This window comes from Archocentrus centrarchus, chromosome 6 (genome assembly GCF_007364275.1).
Source record: "Archocentrus centrarchus isolate MPI-CPG fArcCen1 chromosome 6, fArcCen1, whole genome shotgun sequence".
Classification (NCBI taxonomy): Eukaryota; Metazoa; Chordata; class Actinopteri; order Cichliformes; family Cichlidae; genus Archocentrus; species Archocentrus centrarchus.
In genome coordinates, this window is record NC_044351.1 from 13,534,787 (window position 1) to 13,562,603 (window position 27,817).

At 40.1% G+C, this 27,817-nt stretch overlaps 1 protein-coding gene across 1 annotated transcript in view; it reads right to left on the reverse strand.

Moving 5' to 3' along the window:
* The window catches only part of kcnq1.2 (potassium voltage-gated channel, KQT-like subfamily, member 1.2), a 179,848-nt gene that overhangs the window by 121,489 nt on the left and 30,542 nt on the right, over window positions 1-27,817 (reverse strand). The window contains exons 7-13 of the mRNA XM_030731548.1: window positions 25,453-25,563; window positions 25,055-25,150; window positions 23,868-23,990; window positions 22,007-22,172; window positions 19,357-19,383; window positions 17,655-17,705; window positions 17,208-17,328 (exon numbers count right to left, since the gene is read on the reverse strand). Of these exons, the coding sequence (XP_030587408.1) occupies window positions 17,208-17,328; window positions 17,655-17,705; window positions 19,357-19,383; window positions 22,007-22,172; window positions 23,868-23,990; window positions 25,055-25,150; window positions 25,453-25,563 (695 nt within the window). The remainder of the gene's footprint in view (window positions 1-17,207; window positions 17,329-17,654; window positions 17,706-19,356; window positions 19,384-22,006; window positions 22,173-23,867; window positions 23,991-25,054; window positions 25,151-25,452; window positions 25,564-27,817) is intronic.

The following is a 27,817-nucleotide window of genomic DNA, read 5'->3' on the forward strand; positions in this document are numbered from 1 at the left end:
ATTCACAAAGAGGCTTTAAGTGCTCCTTTGAAAAAGAAAAAGAAAAAAAAAAGACAACACACCATTTTTACATAATCTAGAATTAGATCTGTGGTGTTTCTCTTTCCTCCCCCAGTTCGTGTTTGCCTCTCTCTCTCTCTCTCAATACCTCTCACCCTCACATGGGTCAGTCCAGTTCTGGCCCTCTCCTGTGTATTTAAAGTAATTGCTCATGGCATTGAAGGTGTCTGCGTAAGGGCCTGTCATAAGCAATCCAATGGCATGAGTAGCGGCCTTGTGCATCTACCTAATCCAGTGAAAAGCCAAAGCAAGCCAAACAGACAGATGGAGGGGGTTAGGAAGTTGTTCTACAGAAACCTGAAAAGAAAACGTGGGTTTTGTTTATTTGAATCTTTTCAAAGTAATATGCAAATGGAGCACAGTTGTATTTTCCTATACTGACAGTGATTATTCTCTATTGCATGTTTTGTTTTTCTGTGGTTCGTCCCATGCCGCAGATTTCAAAGAAAAAAAAAACAAATTCAGCTCTTTTCATTTCTGCTTTGTCATTTTGTCACAAGAGTCTTAGGTGACAATAGCACTTTAAATATATATCACTTTCTGGTAATTATTACTAGACTCTTTATTTTTTTTTTGGTAATATTTGTGTCTAGTCAGAAAAGAGCAAGACAGCACATTTTCAGCAAGACAGCAGGCCTCAGCTAACAGTGCTTTGACACTGTGGGGGCTGTTTACTGAAGACCTTCAACTTACACAGAAATTCCTCACTCACCCCCCCACCACCACCCCAACATCTGCAGCACGTTCAATGACTGTCCGAGACAGACAGACAAATAGACAGACAGGAACTAAGGGGCCAAGACCAACCGTCGACCCTCTCTGTGGCATGGCGACTCTGGTCAGACACAGCAATAAGAAATGGAGCCTCAGCCTCTCCAGCCAGACTTGAGGGCCTTAGTGTTTAGGAAACAAGCCCATCAATGTCAAAGCCTTTTATTACTTTGGCTTCCTATTGCTTTTCCCTGCTTGGGGGTGAGTATGAATCTACTCCCAGTAAAGGCAGTGGGATGGGTTTATCTGTCATCAGTCATAGCCTTGGCAATTAAGAAAGTACAGGACGAATGACCTAAGATTTAAAGGAAAAGGGTCATGGGCTGTTTTAAGTGGGCTGTAGGAAGGGTTTGTTTTGTGTCCTTTCTGTGATGAATTAAAAAAATATATATAATAATTTATGTGTCGACAGCAACACAGAAGTCACTGTACAAGTAAGAAAAGGCACTTCATTAACTTCAGGGTTAGAGATGATCCTGCACACTAATATGATTGTTTTAAAATTTACCTATTATTCAGTGTAAAAGTTGGCACATATATATATATATATATATATATATATATATATATATATATATATATATATATATATATATACACACACAAGGAAAATATCTAACAATTTCAATTCTGTTTCAGAGTTTTGATTTATATTTTAGACATAATGAATTAATTAATGAGCCAAGGTAGCCATTCTGATGGCATGCATGAATTGTTAGGCCAACTAAATAAGCCAACTTTGTTTAGCTAACTTTTACACAAAATGATGGATGAAAATTCTTTCCAGATAACAGTGGAAGAAAACGATGAACACTGATGATTGTTTCATAAACAGTTTTGCCGGATAAATAATAGATAACAACAACATTATGGCTGTTTTGTTTAATAACAAATGAGGACTTGATTTAGATTTCACGGAACATAAATGACCAACACAAATGGCTCAAAGATTATGCTCATAAAGTCATATTTACTAATAAAATCTTGTTGAAACAACATTTTATATAGCTACTGAGAAAAAGGGCAAGACACAAGGGAATGGAAGAAAATGGGAACTGTTGGTCCTAAACCAAAACTAATAACGTAGTTAGCCCCGAGTCCCATCCTGCTCAAACTGTTTCAGTGTTTAGATTCAAAATGTGCTCCTTTCCACTGTGCGTTGAACACACGGTGCACATATATGCTTCTCTCTTGTTTCTCTCTGTCAGTCTTTCTACTCCTCTAGAATACAAAAACACAAAAATCACTGCAGAAGCGCACAAATTCAAGTCAGTCTGCTTCCGCAGTCATACGGATCAAGTGCCCAGTACGGAGAAGTGGACGGGTGCTGCCGGCATTGCCACTTGACAAACGGCTTGTTTTAATGCTCTTGACATCTCTGTGAGATGAGCCCCTGCTTACACCAACACACACGGCACTTCTCTCACACTTCTCTTTCCTCTCCAAGTCTCAGACACAAGGTGAATCCATTTCACCCACCCTCTGCCTCGCACAGATATTTTCCTTGACCTCTCCCCCTACGATCCAGTATAGTGTTTGTGTACAAAGCACAAACTATCTTATTGAGAAAAGCTTGGTGTGCCTAATGCGGCACTCCGCTAAAATAAGCACAGAAAACACCTGCGCAGTTCTTCTAGTGCACTGGACTAAATTTATTCTTTAAAATACATCTCTCAGGTTGTTAATTTAAATAGAAATAAAAAAAAAAAAACAGCACACACACACACAAAACAAAAAAAGTGAAAAATGGTAAAATGGTTTCTGTGGAACTGACAGACCGATCTGCCCGTTGTGGTGTCATAAAAAGTAAGAACTCACTAATGAAGCCAACTTGTTCCTGCTCAAGTCCTGAGAATAAGCAATATTTGCACAATATGTCCAAATTATTAAGTAACTCTTACCAAGTTATTCAGGGACGCAGACATTTAAAACATGCAGCTTGAGATAATTTGTTTAGTTATTTGGAGTCACGTGATGAGATTTCTCTTTGTTTTCCAGCACAATTAAATAAAGTATTTTTATTACTTTTGTGTGTGTGTGTGTGTGTGTGTGTGTGTGTGTGTGTGTGTGTGTGTGTGTGTGTGTGGGTGTGTGTGTGTGTGTTTTCTGGATCTCAATCTCTCTTCAGGAAACCATCACTTAGTATAATAATATTGGTCCCTTCACAGAAAGCAATGCTGCCTGTTGAGTGCCTGCCTGTTATCTGATATGAGGCGAGTGTTTGCATGCACGCGTGCATGTGTGTGTGTGCTTGCGTAGGGGGTGCTGCTTGCTTGTTGTCAAGGCTGTCCTGAACCCACAGGGCCAAACTGCCGCAGGAAGAATCTGTGCTCCTGTATACAATATCCTGTTTGGACTGAAGCTGCTCTCCCCACTCCTGTGCACACATGCGCACTCTCTCTCTCTCTCTCTCTCTCTCTCTCCTCTCTCCTCTCTCTCTCTCTCTCTCTCTCTCCTCTCTCTCTCTCTCTCTCTCTCTCTCTCACACACACACACACTCACTTACCCTCATACTCATGCATTACCCTCAAGCCTCCAGGCAAAAAAAAAAAAAACCATACAGCTTTGTTTTCACTGTTTTTCTCTGCACACTGTAACAGTTGTGATCAGCACAACATGTGAATGCGGCTCCATGCGTTGTTAATCTAATACAATGAGGTGCATGTGTGTTTCTGTGTTTTGTTTAGGTGGAGGTGGGCGATTGGGTGGATAGACAGCATGCTGAAGATGTTAATGAGCAACAACAATACGGGCCCTTTGCTTTAACGAAGTAGTGTAGATGCATTTGCATCGCTAAGAGAAAAGTATGATGCTCGGTTTCAGTGTGGCAAGCTGTGTAAATATGTTTGTGAGCATGTGTGCAGCAACAGTTTACACACATGCAAATGCACACACACACACAAAACCCTCTCAATGTCCACACACTGAGTAATAAAACAATAAAAAGGCATGGGATCACAGCTTTGCACCCAATCCACTTAGCTATCCATTCATGTAAATATATATCTGATACAGACAGTGTATATCAGTCTGCATGCAATCGTAAAACAACACGAGAGGACTGAGTGAACAGTTCTGTGTGCACAGAGGAGCTCTGCTTCCCGTAAGCAGCCAATAAAAATTACAAATTTTAAAAAAAAGAAAAGAAAAAAACAACACGGCCGGCCCAAAGGCAGATACCTCACTTCCCAAAAGAGAGCAGTGCATTTCCTGAAACTGACAACTGCTAGCACTTGTACTGAGGCCAGAGAAAATGTGAAAGAGACAGGCAGAAGGAGAGAGAGAGAGAGAGAGAGAGAGAGAGAGAGAGAGAGAGAGAGAGAGAGAACATATGGGTGACTTGACCTACTGTACAGTCTGGAAAAACAATGTTATGTAAATACTAGAGTGACATACCAAATCGAGATTCAGAAAAATACACAGTACACACTCCAAACAGATACAAGCTGGTTTTGATCAGTCTTTTGCTACAGCTGAGATAAAAGTGCCTGTTATCAACTCTTTCGAACTGGCAGACCATACCTATTGTTCACAGGGAAGCCAAAGCACATGTCAGGAGGGGGTGGGGGGGGGTGGAAAAAAAAGAGAGCACTATTGGGCTGCAGAAAGAATAGCAAAGCGTTGGTAGAGGAGGGAAAGTGTGGTTTTGGCAATTAGTCTTACACATCTTTTTTTCTCCTGCTCTAAAACAGAAAAATGGAAATGTGACAGAGACACAGAAAGTGACCAAGGTAATAGTGATGATGGTGGTGTTGGTGTTGGTGGTGGTGTTAACGCGGTGGTTTGAGGCCACACCCGACTGCAGACACCAAACTCATAAAACAAAGAGGTTTCCACTCGAGCTCAAACCTGCCCCCCCCCCCAGATCTTCCTCACTCTCGGTGGAGAGCCTGCAGAGGATAAATTATTAAATCTACACGAAAACATCCAAAAACAGAGAAAGAGTGCTGAGATTATAGTCCGGCTGTCAAAGAGAAGTGATGTTGCTACAGTACAGCCTGCTGGTCAAAGAGGGGAATTTAGTGACTCCTGAAACACGGCCCCCATCCTCCACTCGCCGCTGTACTGCTGACATTTGGCTTTTTTTCTTTTTCTCTTTTTTTCTTTTTTTTTTTTTTTTTTTTAACTGTGCTGAGATATTCAGTTCTTTTGTCCTTGGCCTGGGATTATTTATCCATGAACACCTTAAAAAATGCAAAAACCTTTACTTGAGCGGGCCACCAGCTTTGGTTATTTAAGTTGTAAACTATTTTTTTCAGAAATGATTTGTCTCATTTCATGTACAGTGATCACTTTTTAATGCTTTATTTTATTTTTCATACGATAGCAGTATGAAAGTGTGTCTTCTGTTCTAAAATGAACATGTTGTCCGGGAGTGCCTGCTTCTTTTACAGCCTTAATTTAAAGGTTACACATATTGTGGGTATTTTTAGTTCTGCTAAATAAGAGCACAATTTAAGTAAAGATTATTATTATTATTTCACAACCAGGCCTTAACTCTAAGTTAGCCAGTACTTTTAAAGAAATACCAGCAATTTTGTATGTATTGAAATGTATTGAAGTATTATTAGTGTCCTTGTAAAATCTTGACTGAAGCAACTTTGTTATGAATTACATCCAAACTGGACTCAAAACAGCATCATCGCTATCTTGTAAATCTGCTCAGTGTGAATCAGGGTGTTTGATTTTCAAGAGCATGTTTTCAACCCCACCCATAACGGTCCACAAAGCTTTCCCACCCTAAACTACTTTAACAAACACCCGCATGTGTTGCTGTTTTTCAGCTCAGTGTGGAACATTATCATCAGCTGTCATCAAATTATCTCTGATGAGATCAGACTACCTGCATTTATGTTACTCTCATTTTCAAATCTATGCTTTTAAATGCCTTGTTTTTACATATTCATATCTTTGTTTCAGCTGTGTATTTTAATATACTACCTTATCTATGCACCACATACATTTCAAACACAACAATAATGATTTCATTTGAATTTTTACATTTAATGTATGGGGGAGGGGTTAAAGATAAATGTGTGTATTTTTTATACCTTTCCTTCATTCAAAAAATATTCAAGTGTATTTACACACAAGCAGAAAACACTGTCCGTCCAGCTCATAATGCTCATTCAGTAAAAAGTATGAAAAAACCCAATTACACTATCTCAAATTGTATCTAATTATATTGCATAACTTTGGCAACACATCTTATCTTTATAACCATAAACAGGGCAGCGAAAAACACATCAAAGGCCATGTAAATGACTTATTTACAAGTAAATTCTTCAACAAGAAAGCATGAGAGATATTTCATGCAATTTTTGTGCATTTTTACTCCTTTTCAGGCGCTCAAAGCAGGAGGCACCGCACCATTCTGATCCACAGATAGCCTCACTGACTTCCTTCCCAGTTCTTCTGACAGGCTTTAAAAGAAAAAAAAAAAAAAAAAAGAAGAAGAAAACAGAGCTATAAAATTACATTAATGCACTGGAAAAGACTTTACAGCACATATACACTTGCAGTATAAAGAAGCCAGCCTTTCAGCACTAGAAGGGACTTATTTGGAGGGTTATTAGTCTCATTTACTGCTACAGCCCCTGGGGGGCCTTTAATTAGGAACTGGGCTCTATATGGCTCCTATTAACAACAGTGGGGAAAAAAATATACTGGAGAAGTAAAACTAAAGGTACATAGAGGTTTGGGTGACACATCACCAAGGTTTACCTGGTCCCCTTTTTCATGATTTACAGTTTTTCTTTCTTTCCCTTAATTTAAAACATCTGGCCCAGAGGCATTTAAGGTCTTGACCGATAACCTGCTGACTGCTTCTTTATCACTGATACAACGGCTACATAATACAGAGCAATATGAAAGTATTTTTCTCTTCTCACTTTAATCCTCAAAATGGCTTCTCTTTTTCTTCGTACTGCCATGTAAGATAAACTTCCCAACACCACATTTGATCAGAAATGCAACCAGAGAAACGCTGTGGTCGTGTTTCTCTAAGAAGAAAAGAGCGTGCAAAACTCCCAGCGGCAGAGCTGCAAATGTGTGAGGTTGTGAAACTGTGCATACTATAAATCTTGCAAAGCACGACGTCCCATTGATGGTGATGTGATAGAAGCCGTACTCGGGCAACCAGTCTCAGTGCCTGATGTCACGGTGGTCAGTGCGATAAAGAAAAGTTCTTTGGATTGGTTTTCAATTGTAAAACAGAGCATTTTTTCAGAGAAGTCACATAAATTCTGCTAACGGGAACTACCAGGAAGCATAAGCTACCGATTTGCCAAAATAAAAAAAAAAAAAGCAGTTGTGGCCAGGTAACATTGAATTGTTGATTTTACTCATTCAGCGACAATTATAAGAATATGGTTTCTTAAGACCTTTTTCATAGCACATAAAATGTCATTTAAAACACAATTCACAGAACAAAACAGTCAGTGGGTCAATTGCACCTTCAATTATCTATTTCATTTTTATTTATATTTATTTATTAGATACACCTGTTCAACTGTTTCTTAATACAAATATCTAATCAGCCAATCACATGGCAGCAACTCAAAGCTTTAGGTATACGGACATGGTCAAGTCGACCTGCTGAAGTTTAAACCAAGCATCAGAAGGGGAAAGAAACGTGATTTAAGTGACTCTGAACGTGGAGTGGTCGTTGGTGCCAGACGGCCTGGTTAGAGTATTTCAGAAAATGGTGATTTACTGGGATTTTCCCACACAACCACCTCTAGGGTTTACAAAAGAGAAAATGTTGCTGACCATGTCATCTCTTTATGACCACACTGTACCCATCTTCCAGCACAATAACGCACCAGGTCACACAGCTCAAATCCTCTCAAACTAACTTCTTGGATATGGCAGTGAGTTCGCTGTACTCAAATGGCCTCCACAGTCACCAATAGAGCACCTTTGGGATGTAGCGGAACAGGAGATTTGCATCGTGGATGTCCAGCCAACAAATCTGCCACAACTGTGTGACGCTATCATGTCTGAGGAATGTTTCCAGCACCTTGATGAATCTGTGCCATGAAGAATTTAAGCTGCTCTGAAGGCAGGTCCAACCCTGTACTAGCAACGTGTACATAATAATGTGGCCAGCGAGTATATAAATATACATAAAATACTTCACTCTAAAGGGAAGTATTATTAATGGAAATACATCCAAACCCTCCCACCTTATAATCAGTGGCTGTCTCCTTGATGTGATGTCAGGATACAGCCACATTCAACCTCTGCTGACCTGAATCCAGGCTTAGTTCAAACACAGAGTGAGGCTCATTCAAACAGGTGGGACAGGCACTCACCTAGGGTGGGAGTGAATACCCTCTCCAACACATTGGGACATGTGGACACAAAAATTCATGAACCATATTACAAATTCCCCTGTGGTCAAAACCTAGGCCAGTATATTGTAGCTCCCCTTTGGTCAGCCCCTCTTCTCTGCAGCAGGTAAACGCCCTGGTCCACTATATGTCCCTGCTTTTGCATGTAAGAGGGGAGAAACCGCAGAGCCCCACAAACGAGCTCCATCAATGGGCCCTCTATTCATCCGAGGGTTGGGAACACTGGCCTCTCTGATGGGGCTCCAGCACCTGGCTGCCGATGGACACAACATCAGAGGCAGGGCGGTGGCAGCATCGGTCGTCAGACTCACCACACCTGAATAAACCCCCCTTTCTCCACCTCCCAACCCACATCAAATAGTAGGACTGGTCCATTTGAAAACCTGAGAGCAAGAAAACTGAGAGAGTCGAGCAAAAAAAGGGTAGCCGTGCAAGGCTATAGGATTGGCTGTACAAACAGGTCACTCAGGTGCTGCTGCAGATTACTGTTTTCATTAATGAGAGTAAAGAAGAAACTGAGCCCTGTACTGAGGAAGGGGGGGGGGGACAAGAACATGAAGTGAAACACACACACATGCCCACAGAAGACGATAGATTGTATTTATACAGGTGCTTCTAATATGAGCAAAGAGGGAGGCACACCTCTAACAGACAGCCAAGCATCTATACAGAGTCCTCCAAGGAGGGGTTGGGTTGGGCCTTACTTTGATTTCTTTACAGTTAAAGTGGAAGCTATCAGGATTAGCGCAAAGACTGCTGGGAAGTCTGTCAGGCAAACTAAATACACAGTCACATGCCAGGTATGGAAGACATGCTTTGCAACTAAGAAGTAGCAACACGTCAAGTTTCATGCTTTTAGTGCCATATTAGCACCACTTCTGCAGTCCTCACTGCTATGTTCTGGATTCATTTAGTTGGTGAATTACTGCGGTGGTACTGGGCGCCTAAAGTGTTCTCAATAATACCTGCAGGCTCCCTCTCTGCATCTAATCTACAGTGTGAAACTGAAAAGTAAAGTGGAGGTAAAACAAATAACCTGCCATTTCTGTCACACATTTTTTCCTTTCTTCAGTTTCATGCTTTCAGCCTTGCCGGGAGGTTTGTCCAAGTAATTTCTGCTATTTTTACACAGCTGTGCAGGGGCCATTAATCACATTACTTAATTGCCGTGTTTTGACATATTTATTAAAATTATTATTGGCTTCCTTTTTTAGTCATTAATGTGATTTTTTTTTTTTTTTTTTGCTCTTCATAAAGTAACCTTGTTTTGGAATAATTAAAAAAAATATTAAATACACGGTTCCAAACCATCTGGAGTTTATCTTTAGTTTGTTTATGGCTGTGCTTAAGTGGAAATAATATCCCCAAGCTACCTTATCTTGACTTCCATTATTAGGGCTCCTAATAATTCAATTTTGGTTAATTATGTTGGTTCATTAGTTTAAAATGTATATTCAGCCTGAATGGATAAATGTATTACAACCCATTAGGACAAACATCATTAACTAAAACCAAATGGCCAAGTAACTTACTGGATGGAAACAATTAAATTATGAGGGCAGCTAACAAAAATACAAATTGTCATTACCTTTGTTCTGCGAGTGTGTAATTGTTAACAGGACTCCGGTCTAATGAAAACAAACAGTTTTAATTTTTTTTCTAAAAGTTATTTTGTGCCTAAACACAATAAACAGCAGCCGTGACGTCACAGAGCTGATCAGAGAATCGGGCTGTGAAAACAGAAATTTCCTGAGTTAATTTTCCTTTTCCATGATCAGCTCTTATTTCTCCTCCCTCTTTAGGAATTGTGTCTTTGCAGTGGGACAGGTGATGGGGAGAATATGTGGAATGAAGAAAAACTGATGCATGCATAACCACAACACGAGCATCTCCACTAAAATTATTTTTGTTCTGTCACGCAGTTTTAAGGTTGCCAGAAATACAAAAGTGAAAAGCGTTCAGTTTCTAAACGGTAATCGAAAATAACCTTCAAGAAAAAGGAAGCATCAGCACACTCGCCTGAAGTCAAACTGAACCCAAACACAATGGTTAAAAAAAAAAATAATGAACTACAGACTATTTAGGTTGTAATTATGTTATTACAGTGTTGCTACAGTGATCTCCTTACACATTTTTATATCACCTTGGTCACTTGGTCCCCTCCTCCTTGACCACACACTCTCCAGCCCATTTACACTATTCAACTGTATTGACAAAGAATTGCGCGTGAATTTATTTTTACAGCAAAAATGTTACAGTGAAGTCTTGTTTGCCTGTCTGCTGCCTGCAGCTGTGAATACTACTAACTGTGGCCTGAACGCTCACCACACCAGGATACCTCCAAAACCAGCATTCTATGATTTGCTCGCTTCAGTCCACCTCTGTGTGCACTCCAGGCAGATTTCATTAATGTTAATGGGGTCAAAAGTGGCACTCATTTCTTTTAAAGCCACTTCATACAGACCTGGAAATAATCTTGATGCAGCAGTTAGAGATCACGCTGATGAGCATATCTTTTTATTTGGTCTGGATGGGTTATTTATGCACTGCTTGCCTGCTGAGTCGCTGGATTTTCCCAACCTGCGGTAAGAGGCCATAAAGAGGGCCATTCTCTTAGTTGCTCATGGTCCCTCACCATAAAACCGTCCTAGAATCACCAACACCACTGAGGGGGAGTAGACATTCATTCCTAATGACAACAGCATGAGGGCCTTCATCAATGCAAGATGGCCAGTGTAAAGCCCAACTAAATATACTCGTTAATTTAAAAAAAAAAAAAGTAATGACAGTACATCATTAAACATGGCTTTCAGATTATCCTTTTGGCCTTGATAGGAGAATTTGCACCAGTGGCCAGTGAGCTCATTACTTGGCGGTGGTGCAAAAGCATGCCTATCATTTCATTCTCTGTATTATAAAGTATTTGGAAGCATCAAAATAGAAAAGTCCATGATTTCAATCTGGCTCTTTCTCCCTGTTTAACCTACAGCCTTAAAAAAGTATGCTCTCTATGGTTTGCCAACTCTTGTACTTGCATTACACACTTTTGGCATTATCACCAGCTTTCAGCTGCCTAAGTTAATCTCATGCTAAATAGGAGGAAGCCTCAAAGCCACTTCTAATGAAAAAAAAAGTTACATCCATCCAAAATGTTAAGAGGAGCTGAAGTTCTGCGTTTTTTGCATTGTTTAGTTTATTAAATTTCTAAGCTATCAGATTTTCACTATGACTTCCCTTCAGTACAGAAGGAAAAACAAGCTGGTTGTTATTGCACTGCAGGACGCTGTTTGGTTGGTGAGGTGTAAGTGTATATAGAGGGGGTGTCAAAGTTGTTATAGTAAAGTAAGTGAACAAGTTTGATGGGTCTAGCTTGAACACTATGCATCCATGATATGAATTTGAAAATCATCATTATCAAGTTATCGTGTTCACAAGATTTTCAGAAAACTTGACCTCTGACCTCTGACTTTGGGTCAAAGTCACCATGATTCGACCTCGTCCAAGATTTTAAGTAGATATTGTGAATTTCAACATTCTAGGTCACATCATTCTTAAGCTATGGCCAACGTCAGTGTTTTTGTGGAGCAGACGCCTCTGACGCCGATGATGCCGAGGGTACGACAACAGCTCGACTTTTTCTTCAAATCAGCCGAGCTAAAACTTGAACTGAACTGAAATGCAATGCTACATTTTCTCTGTTGCATTGAGGGAAAGATGCTGAAGGTCAGTGTGGAGTTTTTCTTGTGCATTGAGAGAACTGAAAATTTAGCCACATGTTGCATGACACTGTTTACCAAAACCAGACACAGCATAAGCGGGATACTTAGCATCTGTGAAAAAGTTCTGACAAGACAAAGGGGTTGTGAATACTACAGTAATTACACCACAAGATCTCAAATAAAACAATGCCTGTAAAAAGGACCCCATTCAACTTCTATTGTACTATAATGCCAGCATAACTGCAGCATTTATGCTATTTTGGCTGACTGAGAACAACAAAAGATTTCTAATCATCCAAGTAAGTAAAGGCAGTGTTGCAGTCAGCATCCATATAATAAGCCAGAGTCTGTAATGAGATTAAATACTGAATATCCTTATATACAGCTCTGTTGTCCAGAGAATATGAATCAGTGTGTGGCTGTTTTACTGCTCCAAGACTATTTTCTGTCTTTTGTATGCTCTAGAAATTGGCAAAAAGTCAAGAAACTGGGGTAGAATTAGTTCTTTTCTTTCAAAGTTTCTTTTTCTATCTTTTCATAAAGCAGCAGCACCTGGGCAGCTTTTCTTGCAGCAGGGCAGGGGATCTTACCTCATCCATTTGTCTGTGTGCATATGTGTCTTGTGCATGTGCCCAAAGCAAGGCCCTTGCCTAGTCTAATTTGTCATTATAATACTTGGCAGTAAGACCAAAAATTTCTTTTTTGGAAAGGGGAATTACTGTTTTTTATTTTAACTTTAGATTCACTGTTGAATCTTACATAAGATCCCATGAAATTACCTGGCATACACGTGTTTTGAAGCATAAAGTTGAGGAGCCGGGAGAGGAGGGGATGGAGGAAAAAAAACATTTGTCAAAGTGGCATTATTCAATGTTTAAAAAGGCTCCTACAACATCGGACAGCAATGCATTCAAGATTTTTCCTCTTGACTGAGCACCATATGTCTGAAACACCTCTCTATGCCGTCAATGTTAGAGTACAGTAGACAAGACAGGCATACTGAGGCCACACAGACAAAAAGTCAATTTGTCCAGAGAGCTGCACAAAAGATGCCAGTTCCTAAGTAGCAAGAGGCCCCTACTTGAAGAGAACAGGCCATGATGCATGTGTGTCTGCCTTCAAACCCTCCTGTGGTGCTGCAGTGGGTTTTTTCATTGTTTATCTCCTGCTAGTTTGTGAGAGGGGAACTAATTAAGATCTGCCTGCAGGTGGCCCATGCTGGCTTTTACAGGAGTCTGAGAGGAGACAAAAAGGAGTAGGAGGCCACACCCAGGAGGGAAAAGGGGGTGAGAGCCTCGGGTCACAAGATGGCACAGATTATAGATCTGGTGCTGCAAGAGAGAGTAAATAAGTAGGGGAGTTATTAGGTACATGGAGAGGCTGGAGAGAGTCGAGGAAGTCACATAGAGAACCGAAAGAAACAAGTAAATTAGAGCAGAAAGCAGGGGGAGCAAGGACACAATCATTGCAATCAGCTAAACAAGGCCTTCCTCTGTTTAGGGGCTAAGAAGTGTACTTGGAAACATTTACTCATTCTCCATGAGGGTAAATGTCAATCTGCTGCAGGGTGGATTTAGGATCAGCAGCCCTGCTGGGGTTTGTTATGATTTCATTAAACAGCCAACCACTAAATCTCACAAATTTACAAAATCAGTGTGTACAACAGTACACACAGACACACACATAGTATCACATCAAACCACTAACCCACTAGGTTCTCACATGCATGTACACAATCCACGGAAACAAGTGTTTGCCTGAATCGTACCAAAAATCAAGCCTCGTTCGCAGAGGGATAGGTAAACAAATAGTGAAGGAAGTGTTTACAATAAAAAAGGAAGACTTATGTCGATGACTCTGAAACAAGTGTATTTTGTGTTTGCGTGGGTGTGTTTTGGTTTCTGTTTACATTTTTTCCTGAAATTTAAAAGAATCACTGTACGCTGCTTTTAAACAAACAAACAAGGCAACAACAGTGACGTATCTTCTCAGTGGGAAAAAAGTGTGCTTGTGTATGTCTGGGGTTCAAAAGAACAAAGACATGATTGCGTGCGGACGCTGCCTTGCACCACTTCCTCTTCAGAAGCCCAGAGACATCACAGCCAGCTGTATTGATGTCTCTCTCTCTCTCTCTCTCTCTCTTTCACATGTGACTAAACATACACGCACATTTTGGGGGTAGTCTGCTTTAGCGAAGCCAAACAAACAGTGGAATGTTCCAGCCAGCGCTGTCACAGAGAAATTAAAGTGATCGAGATACCAGAAATGTAGATAAGTAGTCAGAAAGAGCCAGCTCATGTCAAGCTTACATTACAGATGGAAGTTGTGGAGGAAGTCCAAAATATTTCAGAATATAAAATAACAGAAAATTGATATTGCGTGTGTGCATGCAAGTCGCTTCAGGCAGTATGGGTGGATCTAGTAGCTGCAGAAATCCAGATAAGGATGGCAAATGACAGTGTTGTCCTTGATGGCGTGACACCAGGGGCAAAACAAACCAGCTGTTTTGGGAGTGCTCAGCAAGACCCAAATATGAGCTTGGCTGTTACAGCTGAAAGTTATGGGTGCAGTAGACCCGCAATGGATACAAATAGACACTGTCTGTCTCTGTACCTCACTCTCACACACTCTCGCATGAACGCCAAAGGGTCTCAGGCCCACACGCAAACTGTCATACACACGCACACATAATAACAAGTACTAATCTATCATTAACTGCTTAAAATCTTAAAAAGATATTCTGTATATGAAAATTAATAAGTTACTCTTCACTACAGTTATTAGTATAATTGCAATGGTGACAGTTATTAATATGAGCGATGGTCATGCACAGACAGAATCTCTCAATATTGTACCAACATGTTGCCTGCATACTGCAAAAGAACAATGAAAATCTGTTACAAGAACACAGGATAGATTATTTTATTTGAAGTTTCTTTGCATATTCTTGTTTAAACATGAACACTTTTATAGTCTGAAATTTAAGAAGCACTTTTGGATTCAGAGTCTGCCATTTTAACAGTTCATTAGCACAGTGTCTGTGGTGGACATCTGCTTTGCTTCCACTGTTCCTATAATAATGGCCTCAATCTATTTCAAACTAGACAACAGTAATGAATAATTAGCGCAACACAACATGTATTGATAAGAAGAGCTCTTTTATTTTTCAAGAGTACCAGAGATGGTAAGCCCGTATTCTTTATCATAAAAATGTCTATGTTTTCATTAATGAAAGAAAAAAAAAAAAAAAAAACAGCCAGCAAAAATATAAAATGAGAAAATGTAATCACGTTTTCCACAAGTGGCACACACATCAAAAGATAAATAAGAGTTTGGTTAGTCAGATTACTTGTGAAATCTTGCATTTTCCACAGCGTAACTCTGACCAGCAGATAAGATCAGGGGCACGGAGGGACGGAGAGGTTAAGAAAAGGGAGGGAAAAAAGACAAAGAAAAATAGCAGGAAAGCCGGTGGAATTCAAGTGCTTTTGTGGAGGAACAGTCCTGGACCAATGCCACAAGCTGGCAGGTCGAAAGACTGCAAGAGAGAGTGGAAGCATTCTTGTGCAACTCTTAAAATAAAGTTTACTTTGACTTGACTTTGACTTTGTTTTATTATCGAAACGTGTTTTGTTAAAGTTAAATTAAGGCCCAGATTTAGCCTCTGTGGTTGAAGAGTATTTTATTACCCTTGAGATATTCTGAACTCTCACTAGATATCGATGAATATTGTGCAAGGTTTTCACCTACCATGGAAGTGATTGTGTATCGCTCACAGGAGTGCTCTAAACTTTTCATTTTCAAGAGAGCAGAGAAAGGAGAATGTAGAAAGAAGAAGAAAAGCCAGCAAGCCAGAGATGGCTTTAAGTGATAGATGTGATTTAGAGGCACAGCAGACTGAAAGAACGCCGATTAAGAACTTACAGTTATTCTGGTCTCTTCCGGAATAACAATGACCCTGTTCATAAGGAATGAAGGCTTGTTGTATGATAACACAACAAGCTGAGATGGTGACCTTTGCAGTCACTATCTGAACCAAGTTGAACACTTAACAGGAGATTTTATTGGACCACCATATTAGACAGCACTCTCCATCACCATCATCAAACCATAAATAATTATTAAGAGAACAGAAAAAAAGATCAGAAACTTGAAGAATCAGTGCCAAAGCTGTTCCACTGACACATGGTGGTCCAACACCTTAATTGGGGTGTTTTCACAACTATGCTGGTTACTTCATTTAGATTGAACTCTGATTCATTTCCCCCCTTGGTGTGGTGTGATTGCACACATGTGAACACAGTAATCGTACTCGGGTGTGGACCAAAACAACATCACCGAGAGCCTTTGGAGAGGCTTCAGCTCCACACAGTACAGCTTGGCCTGAAATGTTGCCCAGATAAATATGAATGTTAGGAATAAATTCTTCACGTTGTCCACATGGTCCAGAACACAGCACCTTCTTCCTGTATTTACTTTTGTTGGCCAAAAGGCAGACTGAACATTCTTGCATGGTTTGTAGGGATACATTTTGGATTTATCTGTGAAAAGAAACCAAACTGCAGGAGAAAGCTACAAGTCTGCAAATGTCTCAACTGATTTGGACCACAGTAAACAAACTGTAGCTGTGAAAACACCTGTTTGTTTTTTTCCTCTAAGTACAAACCCATACAAGTGACTCAATGCACTGCAATTCAAATAACTACATGTTTATATGTCACAGTACAATATTAAAACTGCCTCTCAAGGCCTATATAGTACCCAAACTGTCACCTCTGCATTAAAAGATGCTGCAGTTCACTTTGAGAGGTGTACACTGTGGGCTGGCTCATTCATAACTGGAAACAACTAGACATTTAAAGTAAACAAAGTCTGTTTGAATGACCAGGTCGGTGGGAGGACGGCTCAGCAGTCAAACAGCAAACAACATCAGCGAATTCTCTTCTTATGCCAGCATGTGGCGACAAGCCAGCAGCACCATAACATGTTATGTAATGCACTGCGAAGGATTGCTTTGACATTTCTCACAAGACTAAAGGGATAATCCCCTTTACAACACTACACACCTGATATGGCCCTGGCCCTTGAGAGTCTCTTTAACCCTCAAGAGAGTTGAACAAAACCAAATACATTTAGAGAGCAGCTAGAGGGGCTCTCGGGGTTGACAAAGGGCCTTTCGATAGCATGACCAGTAGGGAAATCAGTATATTATAGATCAGTGAATAAAGGTCAGGGCTGGGTGATGGATGGGAGGGAGATGGGGCCTTACGGAAGAGCGGAGGGGAAGCTTTCTGGGACTTACTGAGTTTTGTCAGTCACCACAGGCAGTGGAATATCCTCACTCATGTCATCTAGCTCATCAGTTAAGCTGTTGGCCCGGGAGATGTCGATAGAAGTGCTGTTATTAGGACTCCTCTTTACTGCAACGATAGAAACATAATATTTCCAGATCAATATTAGGCTGATAAACAGAATAAAAGTTTATACATTCTTAATTAATACACAAGGGGCTGTTATAAATGAGTTGAAATTTTTTTTATTATTTTTTTGGGGGGGGGGTTAATGTTAAAGTTGTGATCACACAGTAATATCACATTACAACAGTCATAAAAGGACCTTGCGGGTTTATATATAAAAATTATTACATGAGACAGCGATCAGTCATATCATTGCGATATGAGTAAGCACACAGATACATGAGGGAGCAGGGGTGGGGGCAAAACCCCCCCAGTAAAACAGAAAGGTACCTGGAGAGCAGGGCAGCTCAGAGCGAAAGATGACCAAGAATGTTGAGGCGGGCCTGAAGCCATGAAAATGAATTAAAACAGAAGACAAGAGAAGAAAAAAGAAGGGGGGGGGGCACTTGAAATAAATGCATTCATCGTGTATATCATTGTATTTCAAAATAGCATACTCACTAACAGTACAGCAAAGATGTTGCAGTTCTGAATGAACATTTAAAAGGATACAAAACTTATTTATATGAGAAGAAACTGCATAATTTCATGTGGTAATTTGGCTGGAATTATTAAAATAAATAAAACATATAACAATTTGTTTGAAATAATTGTCACAGACCAGCTAGGAGAGAAAAAAAAAAAAAAAAAAAGCACCCATTTCTACCAGAAGTTGAAATTGCAGTGCTGCATTTCAACAGTCTAGCCAGCTGGCTGCTGGCGCGGGTAAAAACAACAGCAAAGAACATCATGTGTAGCAGGGTCTTGACCTGCAGTCAGACTGTCAGCAGAGTTTGACATGTCTCTCCTCCAAACCACCAAGCCTCCATTGTGATAAAGAATGGAGAGGCAAATCTTCGTCCAAGAACAGAATGACCATTCCAATTCAAGCAAAAGCCATTCAACCTCTTCTGTATTCAATCATCGAGTTTGTTTGACATTGTCCAATGTGGAAGCAGAGAGAGAGAGAGAGAGAGAGAGAGAGAGAGAGAGAGAGAGAGAGAGAGAGAGAGAGAGAGAGAGAGAGAGAGAGAGAGAGAGAGAGAGAGAGAGAGAGAGAGAGAGAGAGAGAGAGAGAGAGAGAGCCTAATCAGAGCCCACCTTTAACAGCAACTTCAGGTCACTGAAGAAGACATTACTGGCTTATTGGCTACAAAAACAGAACAGGGTTTATTGACAATATGGAGCTATCTGGTCCATGAATTTAAATGTTTTTGGTAAAGGCTACGGCCCATGGGAAAAAAAGGGGGCGGGGATTCAAAGTGCAGAAACAAGAAGGCAATAGAAACAGAGTGAGAGAGCGGGCGATCCATTGAGAGATTCTCACAGACGGGACTTAGGTGGGGCCAGACAGATAAGTGGAGCGATAAGCTGGACACTGACTAAATCAAACAATGACCAGTTTATTTCTAACCACTGGAGCTCCACAATGGCAGCTTATCAACTCCACAACCCTGCTCCCTCTCCACCTCTTTTTAGTGTCCCAGTCTGGGTCCCCACGGTCCCCAAGGCCCCTGTCCAGCCCTGTTCCTCGCCCACGATGTTGGCAGGGCACCCAGTAAAGAAAACAGGCAGGTCAACGTGGGCCCAGTCTCTCTGCTTGGCTCTGGTTTGGTCCGGATGAGGACAAAGGCCCAGCCAGCCAGTAAGTCTAATTAAAATACTGTCTGGGCCACATTACATAGGCGGACCAGCTAATGATTAACACAGGGAAGTGGAAGAAAAAGAACTGTTTAGCCACTGGTTACAGTGCTGTAAACACTACTGTATATACTCTTTTTTTTTTTTTTTTTGGCTTGTTTCTATAAGAATAACAAATACATTAACAAAAGTATCCAAAGTATTTGCTTTTCATTATGACTCTTTTTTTTAATTCAGTACCATAACGTAAAAGATTATGCAATGGAAACTTGAAATATAGCAGGATCAGTCATTGAACCAAGTATATAGTTGGCATTACAGCATATGAGATGAGGTACTTGAAAGTATACTCACCTGATTGCCTGAACATCCTGGTGACTCCTATAAAAAGAGAATAGATGACTATATTTTCTCACAGCTTTAGTTTTTCCATTTATGAAAAATGACTGATGTTAAAGTTTAAGCCAGATCCAGCTGCAAATGTGCAGTATCGCTAAAAACCAATATTAGTCTGTAAATCTAATGCCTGCTCCCAAGCATTTGACTTGTGAGTAAGGAAGAGATACACCATAGCAGCAACAGCAATAAACCACCAAAGTAAAACCCAACTTCCAAGATTTGTGAAAATAATGAATGTTAGTACAGTAAATGTTAATGCATGCATGTATACATGATTCTTTCAACATTCAGTTAGGCAGGCTTAATGATCAGTGACATTTCTGATTTCAGTAACACTCACTGAACAAGTGTGGGTAAATTCTTTTTAAGAAATCCAGGAGCCCAGTACCAAGTTGAAAGAGTGTCACTTAAAACAATAAAACAGGCCTGTTGTAGACAGTTGACATTGCAGATGTCTGTTTTATGGGTGGATCTGAAGCAGAGATCATACAGTCCTGTGCTGTTTAAACTCAGACATTATAATTAGTGACAGCAGGCTGCAGACTTCGGCTTCTTCACACGGTTTTATGTCATCCATAACTCGTCCAGTTCCTTTTTCCACTCTGTAGTCTCAGTCTTTCATGTGTATTTATTCAGGATTATTTATTGGTTACACAGTGTATGCAGAACATCTGAATTATTATTGCCCTGTGATATTGCTTGTATGTGTATAAATATGTGGATGGATGCTAAACAAAATGTCCTGCCTAACTGGTTTAATGTCAATTTTTGATTTGGTTCCTCTTTTCCACATGCACACAGACATATGTTCTCCTACGTTATCCGAGATCCACCTAATTAAGCCAAAAACTACACAACTTTTCTCTGCACTGTGCCTGTTCTTCTAGTGATGGTCTCACCTTTATGTCAAGTTTATGCCACTGCAGCTCCTTTTAAGACTGCGTGTTTTAAACAGGAAAAAACTCATAAAGTGCATTTATTAACCTGGAGTCTGGGTCAGTTCATTTAATGGGGTTGAGTTTTAACGCAGGAAGCTAAACCACTGCCCTCTTTAACTAACTATCAATCATAAACTGTGTCTATAGACCTGCATTTAAAATGTCTCTTTTGCTATGTACAAATGCTACGATGAACTGGGTGCTATGTGAATAATCAATAATAATGGCTTCGGTATGACTGAAGAATTGGTAAACTGCAACTGGCATTACAACAAATTCCCACTTGCAACTTGCTGACAAGCTGGTGTTTTAAGGATTTTTCCATTTAAGCCCACTGTGAATTTCTGTGGCTAGCACGGAGGACAAGTGAAGCAGTAAAGAGCTTGTAACCATGACCTCTAATCACCACTGAGGCTGTAATGGATTCCATGTGGCTTACTGGAGACACCTGGCAGCCATCTTGGCTCTAATGGATCAGGATAGGGCCTCTGTTTACTATGTGAAAATAAGCAACTAGAACTCCTGTATACAGTATATGTCTACATGTACCCTATCTCCACCGTAACGGGTGCACCAATCTCAAAGAAACTTTGCACATACATCGTCACACATACAGCAATTATTAACATTGGTATGGTTTTAAAAAAAAAGATACTGATACTATAAATCCCAATTCTTTTGATTTTGGTATTTATTATCCCTCTGCGAACGCAATGCTACGTCCTTTGTTTGCTTTTGTTTCATGTTTGATATAGTGATGATGAGGAGGATGACAGAACTTGCAAGAATGATCACTACCTTCTGTCACTAGCAATACAACAATACAAAGTTCCACAAACATGAACAAATGAGATGACTGAGTTATTGTGATTTAGCATGTTCTCTTCCCATGAAGAGTGTAAATGAAGTGGTCGTTCCTCATGGGGAGCATTGCTTTTGTGGAGATCTACTAGCCTTAAGATATAAACATAGTAGGTCTATCACTGTATTTGTTAAGCCTGCAACATTTTATTTTACAGCATTTATTGTCACAGCTATTCAAAATAAGACTGACAGCTGACAAGACAAAGTAAAAGTCAATAGCTTGTAGTTCCAAACCAAGTCCCGTAAATAATGCCAGTCTTCATGAAGTTCTGGCCACTTCGAGGTCCTGAGATCACTTCAACATTCTCAACACATATATTTCATCAAACAAAATTGTATTAAGGCTTAGTTTTATTATTGCTTTTATCCACGTTATCAAATGTTCTCTACATGACACATGCTTTATTTCAAGTTGGCTTTGCAGCAAAGATAGCGTCACGAGATATGAAACATGAGTCTTCTAAACGCCTTCACAGAACAGCAGTCTGAGGTGTTAGGTTTACAACAAAAATTCTCTTGTTAAGAGATCCAAAACCAAGTCAGCTTGATCAAAGACTAATAAAAACGAGGCGCAGTGCCCTCACATGTAATCTTGGCTACCTCGCTGCTCTTGGACCGATTTCTTGGAAAAAAGGCATTTTACGGAAATCAGCCAGTTTTCTTTGAAAAAAAATTTGCTGCGAAGATCAAATTTAGTCAAAAATTAGTGAGCGACAATAATCCGTGATAACTATTTGATGTGATTTGTAAATGTCACTGCACACTACAGTAACACTACAGACGCGGTTCTTTAAGTGTATTACCTTCCACAGTCCCCCTTGGCTCTTCGTGGAAAAATGAGACATCTTTCTTCTCCTCGGAGTCTTCAATGTGATCATAGGTGATCTGGGGGATCGATACAGCTCTCTCCGACCCGACGCCCATAGAACCATTTCCTCTGCACTTCAACCTCTTCTTGTTTAACTTTTTCTGACGGACACAAGACAGCAAAATTAATTAAACAAGACGTGATGGTACCTGTAATTATCAAAAGTGTTTAAAGGAGCCGTGCTGAATTAATGTGAATGACTCAAAAATGTTTGAAAGAATCACAACAGTTCTGATATTGGTTCACTCTGGATTCTGAAATGCTCTTTTGACATTAGACCACAATAATGCCGCAGAAATAATCTCATCATCTCATCCTTATATTTAGGCAACTGCTGTTATGCACCATATTCCTAATAGATTCTTTCTTGAGTACTAATGACATACAGAAAGTAGTACCTGCTTAATCACAGTTTATCTGAGTGAAGTCATCGCTATATTTTATGTGTCAGTGAGTTTGCGAGAACCTAATTGGTGCCCCGAGTCCATTCCACAGAACAACTGACCCACACCGACGTCATCGACATGGCCTTTATACAAACTAAATTATTTGGTATTTCACAAATAGCCAGCAGTTCCATCCAAATACCCAATGTTTGAAGCAGTCATTAGGAGAGTGGGAAGCTTTGTTGGGTGTTGAAAGACTAAAGAGGAAAAAAGAAGAGAAAAGAAAGAGAAGATGGAAGGACAAAGAGAACGTGGAGCTAACACTGGGGTTAAGATATAGGAACATAAAAAAACAGACTCTTATGAAGTCTGATAATGAAGAGGGGAGTGGGAGGGGGGGGGGGGGGCTGTTAACAAGAATGTGAACAAAATGCAGAAAGGTGAAAATACTCAGAGAGAGGAGACAGGAAGAGCAGGGAAGAAAAGAAAAGAGTGAAATAAAGTGTGCTCAACAGAGAAAAAAAAAAAAGAGCAGGAATCTTGAAAGACAGAGAAAGGGGAGAGGGAGGAAAGACAGAGAAGAAAGTCACATGCTGAAACAGAAAAGAGCGGAAGAAGCCTTCATTCTCCCAAATGCATGTGGGTTCAATGCTACACAAAGATTTTTTTGTTGTTGTTCTACTAGACAAAGGTTTACTCCCATGAGAAAGGCGGTGGTGACATCATCTCAACTGACTGAGTCTTTGTCCAGGAGAGACAAAGGCCTCGAGTCATCCTGGTGGAGTCAGGCCTTTAAGGGGAAAAGGGGCTGTTGTGTATGTCTGTGTGTCTGTGTGTACTTGCGTTTTTGTGCATTGTGCCCTTACATGTGTGTATGTTTGTGGGAATTTGGCCTTCCCTTTTATTCTGTACGGGTTTTGGCGCAATATAGCTAATATCGTTGCAGAAGGTGAACTACACAAGGAGACAATAGAGTGTGGGCCACACGTATGCAAATCAGAGTATCACAGTCTAACGGCTTTTTACAACGACACTGTCAGCAAGTACAGTCTAGATGCTTGACATCTTGGGTTCAAAGGGTTAAACTGCTAGGACAAAAATTGCATTTATGAGAAACCCTAATAATGTTTATCAGAATTCGACAGGGAGGAATGATCAAATACGCGGGCATGATATTTTCAGGGCGGGGTTCACAGCCTGTTTTGTATAGATCAAAATCAAGAGACGCAATAAGCAACTGATGAGAAAGAAAAGGATTCAGATATTTTAAAAAATATCTGAATATCATCACAAGCCTGGTACTTATACTTGACCTTTAAGGGACCGCCTTAAATGCCTTTTGAGAAAAGCAAATCAATCACAACAGAAAAAAGATTCTACAGAATTATCAAACAGAAAGTGGATGATTACCGAAAAGTTATGTTTCCTTCTGTCAGATTCTGCTGCAGCAACACCCTCTGGAGTTAGGACGTACATTTTCCAAGTAGCCGCAGAGCCGTTGGGTTTCTCTGCTGCATAGCACCTCCACAGTGTCTGAGAAAGATCATTTATTTGGTCAGTGAAATATTTCTATAAAATGTGATTACATTTTAAATCCCCCAACCTATGGATTTAAAACTCTCCAATAAGTTTATGATTAAATGTTCTGAAATAAAAAGAAAACATTGAGAGGTTTTGCTAACACCTTAGTTTCCCATAAGCCACTCATTAGTTATGCCTGCCTTATCCTGTAGAGCAGAGCAAGTTTTGGTGACTCAGCACCAATTTAGGGAGCCAGCACATGACAGAAAAAAAAATGCACACTCTATTCAGTGTTTGTAACATTTTTAGTCTTTACCTTTTAGTGTTTGTAATGTGGGCCACACAAGGTTTGTCCCAGGGCCACCACAGGCCCGGGTCACGGAGACTGACCCCTATCTCAGCTGCCAGTTAGGCAGGGTCCACCCTGGACAGGTCGCCGGGCCTTTGCGGGGCTAGCAAAGGCCTTGACTGAAGCTAACTGGCATCTGTTGCTTCTTAGCTTCAATCAAACAATGTTAATTTTCCTTTATGCTGTTTTTATTTATGGTATCAGGGTTTAAATCTTAGGGAGTGAATATTTCCATTCAGTTTCTAATATCTCGCAGACGTTTCAGTTGTCTTTGTGTCACAAGTCCCTAAACAGTTCAATACCAAACTGAGGTACATTTGTCTTCTGTTAAATCCCTGACTCTGTCTGACCTGTTTTTGTAATTATTTGATTACGCAAAACTTGAGTGCATGCACTGACTTACTGGTATTTTATCGTTCTTGATTTATTTTTGTTTTATCCTATAAAAACTATGACAATTTCAAAATTGTTTAATTTATGATTGGGGCATTTATCCTTTTTATTTTTACAACAGGAAAAGAGAGCAGAGGAACAACACAGAGGAAACAGCCCATGGTAGGTGCTGCCACAGCCTTTCAGCATATGCCCCTGCCCCCTCTCCCCCAAAAAATAAAATAATAATTCTTAATTTATAAGAAGTGTAACTAAAATATTCAGTGCTTTCTGATGAAAGAAGAAAAATGCATTTTTGACCCTGGGAGTTTTCCATTCGGTGCTAAAACTGTACCTGGATAAGGGCGACTGCAGCAGGGATCTGTCTGTTGAAATGCTTCTGTCTCTGCTTCTGTTGGACTTTGAGGGCAAAACCTGACCCCAGGATACCCTAAACAAAAAGAATTCAATTTTACTAGTTTACTACCCAGACTGCAAATGAAAAGTTAAACCTCCATTGTAGAATTAAGGACAGTACATGTAGAATCTACAAAAATTAAAAATGTATTTTTTAACAATAGGTTTGCTCAGTATATAGTCTGTAATGATACATCACAGAGAACAGTAACTAAACTGAAAAAGCAGGAAGGAAGGAGCCAGACAAGTTGTAATAAGGTTAGGTATAAAGGAAACATTTTAAAAAAATGTATGAACTCATGGATTTCATAGGATTTAGATTAAAACTGTATTTACTGCAGGTAGAGCGAAGAAGGAGATAGCAAAGACACTGAAGCAGGAGGCGATGGCCTTTCCTATCCATGTTTGAGGAATTTTGTCTCCGTAGCCGATTGTGGTGACAGTTACCTAAAGACAAAGAGCAGAGGAAGTTCCTCTTACCACAAATAAGATGTACACACACTTGAGTATGACAGATCTATGGAAGAGAAATCTTACAATGATTAAAGCCCTTCACTGATGCAAAGAAAAACCAAAGCTATAACATGATAAGCCGAAAAAAAAAACAGAGTGTAGTAAATAATATTACATCCTCTGGGGGTGTAATAAAAGTAAAAGACTAACTGGGAAAACTCAATGGCTTTTTTTTTTAATCTTGCAGATTTAAATGCATCCCAAATGTAACTAATTTCTACTTCAAGATTAAAGATCACATTAAAATTTTATTTAAACTTTAAGTAAATAAATATCAAATGCCCACTCTATTTTTTAATAAGCTGCTAGTGTAATGAAAATGCCAGTCAATGCAGAGCTCTCGAGGCTCTACCCTGCAGTCTATAAGGGGGAATTAGACAATAAAGAAAAAGTTCATCAGCCGACCTGGATTTGCTCCACTACTGTCAGAGAAGGCTGGGACATTTGAGGATCTTGCCCCTCAAAAGGAATAAGATTCCCAACCACTAATCCTCAGTGAGTGTAGGAATTTGCTAGGGTGAGGAGGAAAAACAAATACCTCTTGCATTTGCATGTACACCCATTCTGAAAGCCGAGCCAATTCTGACACATTCAGAACACACTTCAGCTTACTGTGAGTGCCTGCGGGGTATCGGCGCGTGAGCTGCCGCTGTGCACTAATACAAAGCGGCTGATGTAAGGTGAGATTCTTTAAAGAGCTTTGAGAGCAAAAAAAAAAAAAGAAGGAGCAGAGGTGGGAAGGGCGGGTGGGTGTATGTTGGGTGTGGGTGGAGTGGAGGGGGATTTAATCCCTCATCCACAAATCCGATGACTAAACAATGTCCTCCTGACATCAGAGCGGAATGGTCTACTCAAAAACACCCATTTCATTCAGTATGTAGGGTGAGGGGCAAAAACCACTTCATGCCTACAAAAAGGTCTCAGACCTAATCTTTGAATATGTATAGCTGAATATATTTACTGAATATACATGCTTACATCATTGGTAGCTACATCATATGGTATCTACAAACTGGCAAGTTTGTTACCAATAGCTTTCTTAGCCCTGGCGAGATTGGAAAGTTGCACCATTACCTAACCGTTAGCAACTGAAAAAGACAAAGAACAGAGAAGGTGAGGGAGGGAGGGAGGGAGGGAGGGAGGGAAGGGGATATGAATCATGGCATTGGCTTGTCCTCCAGCTGTGCCGTGCACCTGCACATCCGAATGTGGAAATCATGCCAAGCGAAGGCATACTCTGTGAGAGAGCTTAGCATGCTCCAATCAGTGCAATCACATTTCAGCAAACCCACACACACACACACACACACACACACACACACACACACACACACACACACACACACACACACACACACACACACACACACCGGTGAGGAAAAAATATCACCACACTCAAGTTTACAGTCTCAGAAAAACAAAAAAGGTGGAAAAATCCCAAAGCGTGATTCCTTTTTTTTTCTGCATTGTGAACAGAGCAACACTAAAAACAGCTTCCATAGAGCAGTTAGGAGCAGTGTGACCCCTCTAACCCTTGTTACATAAAGGTGGCAATCCCACAATTAAAGTTTTAATTAAGGGAACTGACACTTTATATTGGTGCTCTAAAAGTTCTTTGAGCCAAAGATCCCAGAAGTGAATGGTTTATTACCGTCTCTTTGTGGCCCACTGATCCCCTGCACAAGGCTGCCATAGGTTTCTCATTACTCTGTGCTTTCAATTCAAATGTTTAATTAACTGCTCTGGAAACCTGAGCCTCCACACAGAGGAGAATGGGCAAATCCAGCTCCACGCACGAAAAACATAAACACACCTGTCTCTGTCTCAAGTGCTACAGCAACACATGCATACTATGTCAAGATCCAATGAGGAGAGTAAAAACACAAGGAGGTTAAATAATAAGTCCACCCAGGGTGGTCGGCCATCTCCATTTTCCAGTTAGGACTCGAGAGGGCATTGTGCAGAAAACTTGTTACAACTCTTTATAGAGAAGAATCTCATTTGATGTACATGTTTTGTAGCCTTTTAAGTCTGGAAGCCAAGTTTGCAAATTCAAGTAGCATTTAAGATTCCCAGTAAAATATGCATTAAGAACGACATTTAAAAATATATATATATTCTTATAAGCCCACAAATATGTAGGTGCAACATCAGTGAGGGACTTTCTTTTATACAAACTATTTGTCTT